Genomic DNA, 15,214 nt, shown 5'->3' with positions numbered 1-15,214 from the left:
GTCATCAGGCAAACTTCACACACATGTTTATTGTGGGGCCTGAAGAGTCAGGGCATAGAAAATGCTGGTAATTACTCAAATAGTGCCCGTTGCTACTGCGATGGTGATGATGAGGAGGAGGATGAAGAAGAAGAAGAAGAAGATTCTCGCCTATCTGCCTCTTGTATGAGGTAGTGAGCTTTCTGAGTGTGGATACTGAGTCTCATTCATTTTAGTAGCCCAGGACCTACCTAGTATATAGATGTGACCAACTGGTTAAAATTTTGATGCAAAAACAAGTGAATCCATCCATTAACAAACAAGTGTCTGGGTGAGCAAAAGAATGGAGAGAGACTCCCCAGCCTCTGGGATTGGGCAGAGAGCTCCAAAGAAACATCCCTTCTGTTCCAAAGCGGCATTAGTGTGGGCTTGGAGGGCCCATCCACTCAGCAGGAAGGGAAGGGTTAGGTGCCCACAGCCCAGGTGCAGGACCAACCCATAAGCAGAGCTGAGGGGCTGCTGGGGGTGGGGGATGCTGGGGCCACTGTGTAAAAGTCTTACCGCTCTCGCTGAGGGTCTCCAGGTGCACAGGCTGGTGGGGCGCAGGGCTGTCTACCACTCGCTCCAAGATGCCTTGCACCAGGGCCGGCTGGTTGCCCGGGCAAATCCCGAGGTGCTCTCCAGGCAGGTAGCTCAGCCCAAGGCTGTCCTCACAGGAGAGCTCCACCAGGAGGGTGGTACGGCTGGAGAAGGGAAAAAGAAGCCTCTGGTGACGCCACCAGGATTTCCTCCAGTGCTCCCTGACGGGTGGGCCAACTTCCCCAGGAAATGGGCCCTCTTTCATTTTCCTGCTCAGTTCAGGGAGCACGGGCGGGGTTGGGTTGCTGGCATCCCCTGGAGCTGGGTGCTCAAGAGGGCCTGGGGTTCACCAGGCCTGGGGCTTCTCTGTGGGGAGAGGGTGGGCAGCCCATTCTTGACTGGGCTTGACTATACCCTCTGCCTAAGAAAGCACCCCCCCACCCAGGATATCTGTGGGCATTAGGACAAACCCTTCCTTGTCCCCAGAACAAATCTGGTTCTTATTAGAACAAAGCCCAGTTTTCCTAACAAATGGTGGAAGATAGCGCAGATGAACAAAAGCTTCAGTGAATCCGTAACACCCGTTTTTCCTGAAAGGGAAATGTCCTTCCCTGCCAAAAATTTTCCTGAAAGTTCTTAAGACAGAGTCAAATGGTTTGAGTTCCTCTTGCCCTCCACCTCTGGTGAAAGGGTTTAGTGACAAAGGACCCGTGGTAAAACAGGTACATAGTTCTCAAGCTGGAAAACCGGCCCATGGTTAATGGAGACCAGAGCTAAAGGCACCAGAGGTCACAGGGGTTACTGGCCAAGCTTGTCCTACTGATCCTACCCATGATGTTGTGGCTAATGCCAGGGCACACTTCTCTCCTTTCAAAGATGGACTCACTCTGGTCTTTCTTCCATTATATTAAACCTGTGGAATGTCATCTAAGCAGCACCGTAGTCTCCCCTACCTGGACTGGGGACTCTGTAGATTCCGCTGTGATTTGAGCCGTAGGGTGAACACGTTCTTGGCGTGCATACTGCTGAGGGCTGTGGGGGACAGAGAGGATGATGTGGCAGAGTGGCTCTTAAGCATTGGCTGGGGGGTAGGGAGGCTTCCGGGTCTAAATCAGCTATGCCTGGACACTACCCATGGGGTATCCCACTGTGACAGGGGTGGGGTTTTCTTTTTCTCTTTCCCTGCCATGTTTCTGAATCACAAATAAAGATGCTTGGTCAGACATGGGTGTTTGTGCTGTTGCTAGGTGTGGGGGAGGGGATGCATGAGGTGCCCAAATGGGTGAATTTCTAGGCCATCCCCATGGCCTGGCACCTGCAGGAGAGCATAGTTGATCTTGGGGCTATCCTCAACATGCAGAAACCAACAGGACTACTGCATTCAAGGTACAAGAAAAGAGGAATCAAGGGGGCCCAGCATCCAGAAGCTACCATCGAGAGGTCACGGCGTCAGCCTGCTCAAATCCCAGCCAGGCCACATGCTAGCAACCTGCTTCACCTCCCTGAACTTTAGCTTCTTTATGCCGCCCCCACCCCTGCTTTTTTTTAATGTAATCTCGGCACCCAACATGGGGCTCGAACTCACGACCCAGAGATCAAGAGTTGGATGCCCTTATCAGCTGAGCCAGCCAGGCACCCTGGTCCTTGGGCCCTTCTTGCAAGATGAATGTCAGGACTCACTTAGCATGGCAGGTGAGGAGCCTCCTTTGGAAATGAAGCAAGCTCTCCAGCCTCACCCCCCAGCAGTCTCTCAGGTCCAACAAGAGACCAAGGCCTGGCAGCCCGAGGCCAGCTGCCTCTTTTCAGAGGGTCCCGTGATCTCCTTGATCACCGACTCTAGGTGCAGAGCCCTCCACCCCAGCAGGCAGGGCAATGATCCCCAGCTGGGCAATGAAGCAGGTACCTTTGTTGAGGTCCAGAGGCTGCGAGTCCTGCACGAGCCGGTAGTGCTGTGGGTCCCAGGTCATACTGCAGGTGTAGCGCTTAGGGATCTGAATCCCGTGTTTGCCTCGCACATCGAATGCCTCGCAGGCTGCCTGCAAGAAGGTGGAGCAGACTGGTGTTAACCATGGTCACCGTCATCCTCAATGACATCATCGCCAACAACGGGGCCACCACTTTGTAGGTGCTTACAGATCGGTTAAGTGCTTCTGATCATTACTCAGCACGTGGATTGGATCGGGCCACTGGGAGGACTCAGAGAGGTGACCGGGCTTGGCACACAGTTGCTACTGCTCTCCGAGTGGATGCTAACACTGCACTAGTTAATATCTCACTTTACCCACATGCCCACCCCCTGAGAGAGGGTGACTCCCGTGCTCCTGGTATGGAGTCACGTGGAGGCAGTGAGGGCCTAGGAACAAGGTCTGCCCTGACTCAAGCTGGTGCTCTAAATACCACGGCTGACTAAAATGCTCTGCTTACAAGAGGAGCTGTGTTTTTAAGATTTATTTACTTATTTGAGAGAGAGAAAGTGCAGGGAGGGGGAGAGGGAGGGATGGAGAGAATCCCAAGAAGATTCCCTACTGAGCACATAGGGTGCCTGGATGGCGTTAAAGCCTCCGCCTTCGGATCAGGTCATGATCCCAGGTCCTGGGATCAAGCCCCGCACTGGGCTCTCTGCTCAGCAGGGAGCCTGCTTCCTCCTCTCTCTCTCTCCCTGCCTCTCTGCCTACTTGTGATCTCTGTCAAATAAGTAAATAAAATATTAAAAAAAAAAAAAGATTCCCTACTGAGCACAGAGAACAACACACGGCTTGATCTCATGACCCTGAGATCATGACCTTAGCTGACACCAAGAGTTGGACACCTAACCAACAGAGTCACCCAATGAAGAGTTCTTTAAATCAGGGGTGTCGGGCCACAGGCAGCAAAACCTTGCTAAGATTCTGACACAGGTCCAAAAGACTCCACTGCATGGACTCTGTCCCCAGGCTTTCTGTGGCTGGGAGACTAAAATAAGGCTAATTCATCAAGAGGTGGTTGTCGTGGCTGGCGCGACAAATAGACCAGGAATGTGAGGGTAAGAGGATGAAGAAAAGAACTCGAGAAGCAGAGAGATGGGGGCAGGAGGAGCACTGAGGAGGATGTCCAACAGCGCTAAGTTTATTCAAAGCATTAAGGCCATATATGTAGTGATATTACAATAGGAGAAGCAATACATCTGTGTCTAGTTAAACAACCACGAGTTCCCATAATAAGTTTCACAATTAACTATAAGCAGACCTCGTGATGCCAAATGACTGATGCCAGTACAAATGTTCTGTATTGATACAACAAACCTGAAAGTAATTTATGGGCTGTACTAGGGCAGCAAGGACCAACCATGAACTTATGACCCCAACCGAATTGTTCTCATTTGTTTAGCAAGTGTGTGGGAAGTCACGTAGGCGAGCACACAACACAGCACAGACCCTTTCTCAGTGCTACTCAACTTTTCCCATCCTAAACCTTTTGATAGGTTATTCGGACTTTAAAGGAGGCACAAGTCAGGGCCTGGTTTGGTCCTTGTCTTAAGCCTTACTGTGGCCTCCCACAGGTGGTCTGGATAATTAGAGGGGGAAAGATCTTAAACCGAAGCTCCCAGAGGACAGGAAGTGTCTCAGCCTTCTTCTCCCACCCAGAGACACATGCTTCAAGTGGAGTCCTTGGGGGGCTGAGGGAAGGCAGCAGGGACCTGAGCCCTCAGGCCACACCTGTAGGACCAGGCGGGGGTCATGCCACCCAGGCAACCTGACACAGATGTCCTGGGCAGGAGGGGGCTGTGGCCTCCCAGTCCCTGCTGTGGGGGCAACTCTGGCTAAGAACTGACCTTGAAGGTTTGCACAGCCCAGCTGCGGAAGGCTTCCTCCTGTCCACTGAGCTCATCCCCTTCCCCTGTCAGGACGAGCTGGGAGGCCCCCAGATGGGACAACTTCTGGTCGATGTCATGAGCAAAGGCACAGAACTGCGGGTACATGCTAGAGCCAAGGCCGAACACAGCATACCTGCCCGAGGAAGACACACACACAGAAACTGGAGTGACCCTACTCATGCAAGCATCACATAGCACAACCTGCCTATAAGCCAGCCTCAGGCACTCCTACTCCAGCTGGGCACAGAACCAGCCAGTGGATGCCATCTTTGGGTCCTCTCCAGCTCCCAAGCCTTGTCACCAACTCCTGTGACCAATGCACGCTCAGCCTGCAGACCTGTGGGAAGGACTTGGTTTTCCTGGCTTGACCCTTGACACACTCTCTCTGCCTGGACATCTTGGATGAGACCCCCTTATACACAACCAGTACCCTCCCTGATACCTGGGTCCCAGAACACTTAGGTCCACAAGGCAGGGCTTAGACAAGTGGGAGTGAGGAAAAGTCTTACCTGAACTTGTTGGTAAGCTCTTTCAGCATGAAGAGAGATTTTTTCAGTTTCTAGAAAGAGAGAGAACCACTGAGTTCTCAGGACAAGATTCATAAAAGCACTGCTTTTTACTTTTCTTCTGGTGGCCCACTTCAAAACTGGCCATATCTGGCAGAAGAAGGTTCAAAATTCATAAATGGAAGTCAGTTTATGTATGGGGCTAACTGGCCAGGGCTTGAGGACAAGGTCAGCTTTAGTACCTCATGTGGGCCTGACCCCTGGTGTAGCCCTGAATAGCCCAGCCCCATCCACGTCTGGTAGAGAGAGGGCCTGGCATCTCCAGACGGTCTCCTCATGGGGCGTGAGCCTCTTTTCCTGTTTGGAACCTGGTAAGAATGACAGCTGGTCCCATACTCTCTAAGATAACCCTCATTTCCAAGGATCTCAAGATAATTTTAGGTGCAATGCAAAATATTGTCAAATCATCTGGTAAGAGTATTCTCTTTTCTGTAATTTTTTTTTTTTTTAGTTATTCCTGTTTCTATTATTATTATCATCTTTATGGAAACTAGGGAGAGTCTCAGCTGGAGCTACTGGAGCCCAAAGACCTCTAATACTTGCCCATTGCTCATTTTAAAAAAACAAAGCAAGCCACGTCAGGCAACGGTATCTAGTGAAAATTCAAGAACTTAGGGCTCTCATTGGGTTTTTTGTCGGCTTTCCATTTGTGGGAATGATACGAAGTTTCCTTTACACGTGAATTTTTTAGTTAAAAAAGGTAAGTCAATTTACTTGAAAATATATAGTATGTCCTAGGAAAGGGGTCGCCTACATAAGGTGATAATTACAAAGAAGGCAGTCAAATGCTGAAGCTAAGGCAGCCCAGAGCGATCGGAGCACTCACTTCCAAATGTCTTCCATAGGACATGCTGAATCACCCAGATCCTTTCTTTGGCCCCCTCGGGCCCTGGCACCACCACCCCCAGAACACTGGGACCCAGGCCACACACCTCTCCGTTGCTGGGGGAGTCTCCATTCCCAAACGTGCTGGTCACCACCACCAGCAGCTTCTCCTCCTCCAGATGGCTCAGCCTGTACTTGTCCATGCACAGAACCTGCAGAGCCCCGAGGGTGGACATCAATCCCAGACACCCTGTGCTTCCCTTCCCCCACCCAGGCCAGACACCTCCCTCCCAATCATCTTTTTCCACCAGGCCCCACCCACACCGAGCCCAAACTGGGCACAGAGGCAGGTGCTTCCTGAATCTCTGTCGAACAGACCCACATGAACACTTTGCTCCCCATCCTGCCCCAAGCAAGCCCCATTGCGATCCTTCCACAAGCCAGGGAGGAATCACCTCCCAAACACTGCAGGCCCCAAATCAAAACACTCCTGCTGCCATTTTGAATTCTTAGTGTGCAGATGTATTTTCCACAAAAATGAGGTGAGGTTACAAAAACAACCATTCTTTCACCCCCCAGGAACCCGAACGCTTTGCCTGAAGCAAATCTCAGGTGACAGGTGACACCTGTCACCGCCTCCCTGTTTGACCCACACCCACGTGAAATGGGACGTCTCCCAACACAGGAGGAAATTCAACACTGATGGCATGAATGGGTCCCCCTCTGGGGTTTCATTTTCCTATTCAATCCTTTGTCCCCTTCACTTTTAGCATGGCACCCTATAGTGAAGGTGTTGAGTAAATAGAAATAAAATTTATCTGCAGGAACTCACAGATATTGAGACTTGGATTAGGAAAGATTTTCTCAAACTGTGTTCCCCGGCACACCATGGAGAACTTACATTCTGTGTAACTTTGGGAATCCCTGGACACACACCTATCCTTCTGTCACAGATTTACAACATACGTTCAGCATATCCAAGGCCCTGGAACATTCAGGAGCAGGGCAACCGTTTGAACTTACACCAATTTGTCTGTACACAGGCAGAGAAAAAGGCCTGTGTCCTGCTGAACTGGTTACCTTGGGGTTGAAGGCACAGCTGAACAAGGCCCCCAGGTCCTGGGCCAGTGTTTCCGACTTTCCTGTCTCTGTCGCAAAGAGGATGGTGGCTCTGACTCGGGATGCCATGGTCTTGCGCATTAGCATGGAGGAGAAGAGCACAGCCCTGCGTGGACAGACACTGTGCTGACTCAGCCTTCCAGAGGAACACGGGGGGCCCAGGAGAACGGGGGAGGGGTGGTGTTTAAAGTGAGGCAGGATGAGGGAAAGGAATGCACGTTTCTTTTTTCTAAGATTTTATTTATTTATTAGACAGAGAGAGAGAGAGATCACAGTCGGCAGAGAGGCAGGCAGAGAGAGGGGGAAGCAGGCTTCCTGCTGAGCAGAGACCCTGATGCGGGGCTCGATCCCAGGACCCTGGGATCATGACCTGAGCCGAAGGCGGAAGCTTAATCCACTGAGCCACCCAGGCGCCCCGGAATGCATGTTTCTTACCAGCTACTGACCCTGACCCATGGCCCTTTTCTTCCCTTCACCCGCTCAACCCACTACTCAGCCCCTGGGGAAAATGGAGGACAGGGAGGGTGAGGCCAATGGTGGCAAGTGATTCCCCCTTGGCGTCTGGACCGCTCCATAAAGATCATCATGTCTCTCTGCTCCCTGCCTGTTGAGGCCAAGAAGGGCAGCCGCCTGGGAGGAACGGCTATGGCTCAGATCTCAGCACTGGCTGCTTGCGCTTACTTAACCAAGACTTTGAATGGAATCTTTCTTCTCTGGGGTCTCTTCTTCTCATCTTGCCAGGCGTGGGTTTTCCAGGCCTCCACCTTCAGAAAAGAAAGCACATGTGAGGGTGGGTGGGCCCTGACTCGGCTCTGGCGTCGGGGCACGAGGGAGACAGAGGACGCGTCGTGCCCTTTGTGAGCTGGGGGTCCCTGAAGCCCACACTGGGGAGGACGGGGGTTCTGTCTCCCTCAGAGCTGCAGCTCCTGCCCACACTGTGGGGTCCTCTGGCTTATTCTCCATTAGTTTCTCCCCAGAAGGAAGATGCCCCACTTCGCTTTCATCTTTAGTGTCTAATCACTAGGCAGGTCCTACAATGTCGAGTTCAAACCAGGTACCTCTTCTGAGAGTAAAGGAAGGTGTTAGGACAGCAGGTACAAACTACCCCAGCCATCAGTCACCCTGATTTGCTAGTTAGCATCTGAATGTAAGGAAGCTCTTCCCCAAATCTAACCAAAGTGCTTCTGGACTTTTTATTATTAAAAAAAATATATATATATATATATATATATATATTAAAGATTTTATTTATTTATTTGACAGACAGATATCACAAGTAGATAGAGAGGCAGCCAGAGAGAGAGGAAGGGAAGCAGGCTTCCTGCTGAGCAGAGAGTCCAATGCGGGGCTTGATCCCAGGACCCTAGAATCATGACCCAAGCCGAGCAGAGCAGAGGCTTTAACCCACTGAGCCACCCAGGTGCCCCACTTTTGGACTTTTTAAAATACGAACTGGTTTCAACAGGTAGCGGTGATAGAATGCGTTCTGGGCTGGGCATCCACCAGTTCATTTGGGGAGCTAACGTCCATCACTTTTAGAGATGAGAACAGCAGGGCTCACGTGGGTGCAAAGACCCACCCAAGATCCTACAGTCAGGAGGCAGCAGAGTTGCCTGCAGGCGCGTCTGACCCAGGAGCCAAGCTCTTCGGCATCAGGGGCTACAACTGTCTATGGGGGGTGGGGGTAGAAGGGTAATGGCGGTCAGCCTCAGAAGCGTAAGCCCCGGTGGAGCAATGGGCCCCTGAAGGTAGAATAAGTTATTTCCTGAAGTCCCAATCTCTGTGGAAATGGACAAACGCTGCTCAGCCTCCCAGGAGTGCAGCCTGAAAAGCACAGGTCTCTGGGTCCCCGACCCTCCCCCATGGGTCCCCCACAGGTGAGCGCATGTGCGCGCGCGCACACACACACACACACACACACACACTCTCTCTCTCTCTCTCTCTCTCTCTTTCTTTCTCCACCCTTGAGCTCCCAAGATACAGAGGAGAGGAAAGCCCCCCCTTACCTGGTAGTAGTAGAAAGGGGACAGGACATAGTTTAACATCTCCTGGTGGAACACAGGAGTGATGCTCCCAGAAATTGGGGGGACCAGCCAAATCCAGTCAGCCGGGCAACCCCCTCGGGAGCGGTACTCGCTCTGCATGTACTTCATGAAGGACTCTGCAGCTGAGTGGTGGTCCATGATGGTCACATTCTGCTTCTGAATGAGAAGGAGGCAAAGAGGGGGCATTGAGGAGAGGGATGAGGGAGTCACAAGTGTGGTCAGTCGGCTGCGGGGCTCCCAAGATGGACTGTGGAAAGGCCAGGTAATCAGCAAAATGGGACAGCCATTGCCCGTGGCCACTTTGTTGCAGCTAAAAATAAATACTCAAGTCGAAGACACTTTTGGAGCATTAAGGACCCCCAGAAGTCACCATAGTCATGGTGGGCCTACAGGTCATGTGGTGGCCCCCCACCTCGGCCCTCTAGAGGCAGTATCCCGTTCTCAGGCCACACCTACAACTCCCAACAAATGGCTCCCTCTGGATGCTGATAAATCCAACCACGGAGCCTTCTTGCCACTGGTTAGTAGAGAGTTCTAGGAGTTCCTTCAGGCAAGAAGGAACTAGACATCTCCGGAGAGGACTGAGTGTTGGGGGGAACCGTAGCCTTTGGAAGACAAGTCACCACAATGTCCCACATCCTAAAATTAGAAGCCAAGGGGTCTGAGCCTTCCTGGAATGATCCAACAGAGGCAGCCACACCCCTGTCTGGGGCAACTCACTGAGTCAAGACATTTGTTTAATGTCATGATTCAAACCGTGGCCTCTTACTGGCCACGTGACCTTGAGCTATTAGCTGCTGAAACTCACTAAGCCTTTGAAGCACAGAACATGCTCAGTAAGCATTCATTGCCATCCTTACTTGCATCTGCTGGGCAGCACATCAGGCACAGGCATTACAGAGGTGAACACAAGGCCCCTTTTCTGCATTAGGTTATATTCTAAGGCGAGGACACAGAGGAAGTTGGCCACGCAAGTGGTCTGCTATGAGATATAATAGAGGAAAGTGCAGGGGCTGCTGGGGGACGTGGGGGGCTGAGTGCAGACACAGACCTGGAGGAGGAAGGGATTCCAGAAGCTGCTTCTAAGAGGAAGCAAGTATATATATTTTTTATTTTATTTATTTATTTGACAGAGAGAAAGCACAAGCAGGTGGGGGCTGGGTCGGGGGCATGCAGAGGGAGAGAGAGAAATGGGCTCCTCCCTGAGCTGAGAGCCCAACATGGGGCTCAATCTCAGGATCCTGAAATATGACCTGAACTAAAGGCAGATGCTTAGATGAATGATCCACCCAGGGGTCCCCTAAGCAGAGGCAAGTCCTAAGGGATGGGCACAAGTTAGGCAGGGAAGGGGCCTTCCTAGAGGAGGACACTGCCCGAGTCAAGGGCAGAAGTACCAAAGCAGCCCGCTGAGGGAGGGCTCAGGGGTCTTCTGCCATCTTACACCTGTACGAGCAGGTCCTGGGTGCAGGGCCAGCTGTAAGCTCAGAAGATGATGATGGTGGTAATAAATAAGAACCGTGAAACTAAGGCCTACTGAGGGTTTGCTAGGGGCCAGACAGCACAGTTGAGTGTTTTGCATACATTTTCATTTAATTCCTACAATAACCTGGCGAGGGAGGTCCTACAATTTATTCCCGTTTTAGAGATGAGGAAGTTTATCCTGAAGGAGAGTGACGAGGAAGTCCTGGAGACACTCTAGCCATGAGGGGATGCAGTCCTCAGCGATCAGGAGACAGTTGAAGATCAGCAGATTTTCTGGGACATATCTGCCTCCTGCAGTGACAGGGCTGGTGCACAGAGCCCACGGAAGTCAGGATGTGTGGTCCACGGGCAGTGGGGTCCTTCTGAGCCGGGCCAGCCCCAGGGGGCTCTTCCTGTTCCGCCTCAGACCAACCCCCCCACCCCAACAATCAAGGACAGGCTTGAGCTGCCTATGGGGTGAGCAGCCTTGGGAAACTGTGCGATTGTAAATATTTACTGGATGTTTGTTTCATGTCAACTCCCCATTCCACTCCGCAAGGAAAGGGTTTTTGTCTACTTTGTTCACCACTCACATCCTTGGCCAAGCCTCGTGCTCAGTGCATGCAAAACACTCAGTGTATTTTGCTGAAAGTATAAAGGACTGTCTTCCTAGCAGTCTGGCCTCCAGGGCCTCTGATGGCTTTGGGGAGATGGTTTCAGCCTCTAAAGTAATATCTTCATACATCCGCTCCCTCCTTCCCAAAAGGAAGGGAGGGGGCGTTCATATGAGTAAGAGAAGCACACAGAGGAGAAGGCTCAGTCCCACACAAGCAACTAAACCGTGTTTGGGACCATAGGGTGGGCACATTCGCTCAGCTGAGGGAAGGAATGAGCAGCCCCTGCTCGTGGGGACATGGGCTCTCATTCACTCATTCGGTATGGCCAGACATTCTCCTACCCTCTGGAGTAATGAACAAGAGAGACAAGGTCCAGCCCTAACGGAAAGGCAAGAAGTAGATGTACTATGTGATGTAGGAACTAGTAAGAATTACAAAGAGAAATAAAGACAGAGTTAAAGGAAGAAGAGAGAGGCCTGGGATAGAGTCAGGGTAAGGGTGCCGGCTTCCAAGGTGTGGTCAGGAAGATGACTCTAACGAGGAGACAATAGAGACCTGGATGAAGGGAAGGAGGGGGTCACGGGATGATTTGTGAGAAGGGTGTTCTAGGCAGAGGAGGGAAAGCAAGTGCAAAGGCCCTGAGGTGGGACCATCTAGGTGAGTCTAGAAAACAGCAAGAATTCCCAAAGTGACCGGAAGAGTGGTAGAGGACAGAAATCTGACTGGAGTGGCTGGAGGACAAGGAGGTGTATGAGATCTTGCAGTGGGTTAGTTGCAAAGGGAAACAGGAAAACAAGGTAGTCGCTGTGGTTCTTATTTGGGTAGCTGGTTGTTTATTTCTTGGAAATAGGAAATGTTACAGCCTATTAGTCACTGCTGAAAGTGATCCAGCAGAGAGGAAGACACTGATGACACAGAAGAAGCAGGGAGGCATTTTTAGGAATAAAGTCCTTGAGAAATGGAGAGGGAAGAGGATTCTGTGCTGAAGCTCGGGGACGGACAAGTCTTGAAAGGTAAGGAGTAGCCTGTTGCTAGAAGCATTCAAGTTTACACTAGAAGACCCAGTGTGGGAAGGAGAGCTTATCTGTCTGCATCCCTAGCGCCTAGCACAAACAAGATGCTCAGTACTGGTGTGATACATGAAAAAATGGACAATGTTGTCAGGGGAGAACCAAGCATGATATGAGTGACTAGACGAGAGAACCTTCTGACCAGAAAGTCTCTGGATCCACAGAACACAACATACCTGGAAACTGTGGAGCACAGCAACATTGATCTCAATGACAGCCCGGTCTTTCCAGAGTGAGGCCAGCTTGTGTGTTTCTAGGCCCATCCTTCTCCCCACTTCCTGCAGAGGCAGTGATAGGGTGAGTTGGTCCTTGAGAGCCCCCCCCAGACAGACCCACACCTGAAGCCGGCCCCATCAGATGGGCCCTATTACCTCTAGAATGTTGTAGCGCTGAACATCACAGAAGTCCCGGACCCCGATCTCCGTGCCCATGTACCAGCCACTGAAGGGGCACCCTGGGAACTCAAGGCCACCCACTTCAAGGAGCATGTTGGCCACTGCAGGCAGGGCATACCACTTCAGCTGCAGCTCACGGAACCACTCATACCTGGCAGGGAGGCAGAGCCAGCGCTCAACAGGACCTGTACTATTATTGCCCACCCTCATCCCCCATCCCCACCGACAAAAAGACAAAAAAGTCTTCAGAAAAAGAATCAGCCAAGAAGACTTCTTTCCAAGTGTTATTCTCTAAATTCATCCAGCCTGGAGAGGTAAACTGGGCACAGTAGGTATCATTCATTAATTACGCATTCATTTACCTGCTCGTTGATGCAAACGTACGTTAAGCAACAAGCATGTGACAGGCACATGCAGAGAACCCAACACAACATAGTAGTTAAGGACTCTAGTGTCAGAAAGCCCAGGTTCAAGTTCTGCCTTACCACTTACCAGCTGTGTGACCTTGGCATGTGAGTTAGCCTCACTGAGCCTTAGTAACCCCACCAGTAAAATAGAGATACTAGAATCAAACTCATAGGTTTACTAATAAAGTTGATGGTGTCACTCGTTTGTAAATTCATATAATTTATATGCTTATAATTGAGCTTATAATTGAGCACCTACTATGTGCCAGGTACTCTTCAGGTGTTAGCTATATATAGCTGAACAAGAAAGCCAAGATCCCTATACTGAAGGAGCTTATGGACTAGAGTTTAGACTCTAAACAAGTAAACAGATGAATTGAAAAATAAGGTGATGTAGTAATAGATAAGAGTATTTGCTCTAGACTAAGTGATCAGGATAGGTTTCTCAGAGGGGGTGACATTCAGGAAATACCTCATTGTAGAGAAGAAATGAATCCTTTAAATTTCTGAGGAAAAGGCATGGCAGGTAGAGGGAACAGTAAGTGCAAAGGCCCTGTGGTGGGAGTGAGTTCAGTGTATGCAAGGGACAAAAAGAAGAGTCCAGCTCAATACCTGCTACACAGTGAGTCTCTATATATGGAAGTATTTTGTGAAGATGATTGCTGCCCAGAGCAGGGGCTGAACCAGGTGAGCTCCAGAAGTCACTATGGCCTTATACTTTCACCACAATCAGAAGGGGGCAGCTGAGAGAGTTGGCAGGAAGACAAGAGGGCTAGGATGCTCAGTGTGAGAATGATAGAGCCATTTGAGGGTTTCTCCCCCAAGGTCACTGTGTCTAAGTTCCTAGGGCCCCATCTGTCAAAGTCCCTGCCTCCCCCTCATCATCAACATATCCTTCCAAGTCTAAGGCCTACGTCCCAGGTATGGGGTTGCTGTGCAAGTGCTGACAAAGCAAGACTCGAGAGCCAGCCCTCAGGCCACTGCCTGATGCTGGCTGGGCTTTGGGGCAAAGAGAGGCCTGAGGCCAGAGATCTCCCCAAGGAAGGGATGGAACAGGCATACCCCAGCAGTCCCGCCTGCTTACCTGGGATGTTCCATTGGCACCTCGAGCACAAGGTCGGGCGGGATTTCAAAGAACTCAGGGTCACGGCCATCCGCCTGCAGCACCAGAGGCACCACGTCGAAGCGGCCGTACTTGGGCTCCCAGCCAAGGTCGATGCACAGCTGGGGGCAAGACGGGCCCAAATGAGTCCACTGGCCCAAATGAGGCCCCTTGACCCCTCTGGCTCCCCTCTGTCAGCCACCAAGGCCAGACCCCATACCTGGGTGAACTCCACGCTGGCGGGGTCCCCCAGGATGGTGCCGTCAGGCATCTGGTAGCCCGCATACCGGATGAGCTGAGCGTTCCAGACCCGGAAGTCATGCTTCCCGTCGCTCCGCTGCGGGAACACGGTGATGGCCGACCTTCCCCAAGACAAGGACAGTGCCAGTGACTCCTCGGCTTTGGTGGGGGCTCCCAGCCAGCCTCCCCAGGTCCCCCTCTACCTCCTGTCTTCCAGCTCCCCATCCTTCTGCACCTAAACTCTTGCAGCAACACAACATGCCACTCACTGGTCTGACAGCCCTCTTCCTGACATGCCTTCCCTCTCCTTCTTCTGCTTCCGGCGCCTCCTCTTCCTTTAAGACCAATACAGGGGCCACCCCCTCCAGGATATTCGCCATCCCTCGGGTGGGGTCAGCCATCCCAGCCTTTGCCCTCGCTGCACCTTTCTCTGGCGCAGTCCGATGAGTGGGACGCTTGTCTAGCACCGGGAACAGGTGCACAGTGGGCTGGGGCAGGGTCCTTGGCCTTAGTCACCTCTGCACTGTCCCCACCCCACTGCCATGCCTAGTCACGGGTTAGGTCCCCATTATAAGGGCGCTGTTTGCCAAACAGAAAAATGAATGAATGGCCGAACAGGCTGTTCAGTCCATCAGCCCTGGACCTCTTTGGCTGAGGGTAGGAGAAGGTAAGGTTAGGAGAGGGGAACGCGTACTGATGAAGGGTGACTCCCAGTCTTGGGAAAAATGACACATTGGAGCCTTGAGCTGCAAAACCAACCTCTCATCCCTTCTAAAAAGTGGGGAGCCTGACCTTGAGCAGTGATAATGTTGCTTCTCAAAGGTCCCCCGCCCCCTCCAAATGGTTCCAAGTCAGAAAGAAGTCAAGGGCATGGGCTAGGAAGAGGGGTTAAGTTCACGGAGGCTTGCCCAAGAAGCCTGCATCTTGCTCCTTTCTCTTTCTCCCTGGCTTCTCCT

The 15,214-nt window shown here is 51.6% G+C and overlaps 1 protein-coding gene across 2 annotated transcripts in view; it reads right to left on the bottom strand.

Annotated features, from left to right (window-relative positions):
• The window catches only part of NOS2 (nitric oxide synthase 2), a 33,813-nt gene that overhangs the window by 7,849 nt on the left and 10,750 nt on the right, over positions 1–15,214 (bottom strand). For both annotated transcript variants that reach the window (XM_032322279.1, XM_032322281.1), the window contains 13 exons: positions 14,239–14,380; positions 14,001–14,140; positions 12,486–12,660; positions 12,291–12,392; positions 8,928–9,122; positions 7,603–7,685; positions 6,883–7,027; positions 5,910–6,014; positions 4,921–4,970; positions 4,370–4,544; positions 2,462–2,594; positions 1,512–1,590; positions 541–722 (listed from right to left, as the gene is read on the bottom strand). In XM_032322279.1, the coding sequence (XP_032178170.1) occupies positions 541–722; positions 1,512–1,590; positions 2,462–2,594; positions 4,370–4,544; positions 4,921–4,970; positions 5,910–6,014; positions 6,883–7,027; positions 7,603–7,685; positions 8,928–9,122; positions 12,291–12,392; positions 12,486–12,660; positions 14,001–14,140; positions 14,239–14,380 (1,706 nt within the window). The remainder of the gene's footprint in view (positions 1–540; positions 723–1,511; positions 1,591–2,461; positions 2,595–4,369; positions 4,545–4,920; positions 4,971–5,909; positions 6,015–6,882; positions 7,028–7,602; positions 7,686–8,927; positions 9,123–12,290; positions 12,393–12,485; positions 12,661–14,000; positions 14,141–14,238; positions 14,381–15,214) is intronic.

Source organism: Mustela erminea, chromosome 18 (genome assembly GCF_009829155.1).
Source record: "Mustela erminea isolate mMusErm1 chromosome 18, mMusErm1.Pri, whole genome shotgun sequence".
In the NCBI taxonomy this organism is placed as follows: domain Eukaryota; kingdom Metazoa; phylum Chordata; class Mammalia; order Carnivora; family Mustelidae; genus Mustela; species Mustela erminea.
Note: the sequence above shows the minus strand (reverse complement) of the source record. Positions and strands in the feature narration are given on the sequence as shown.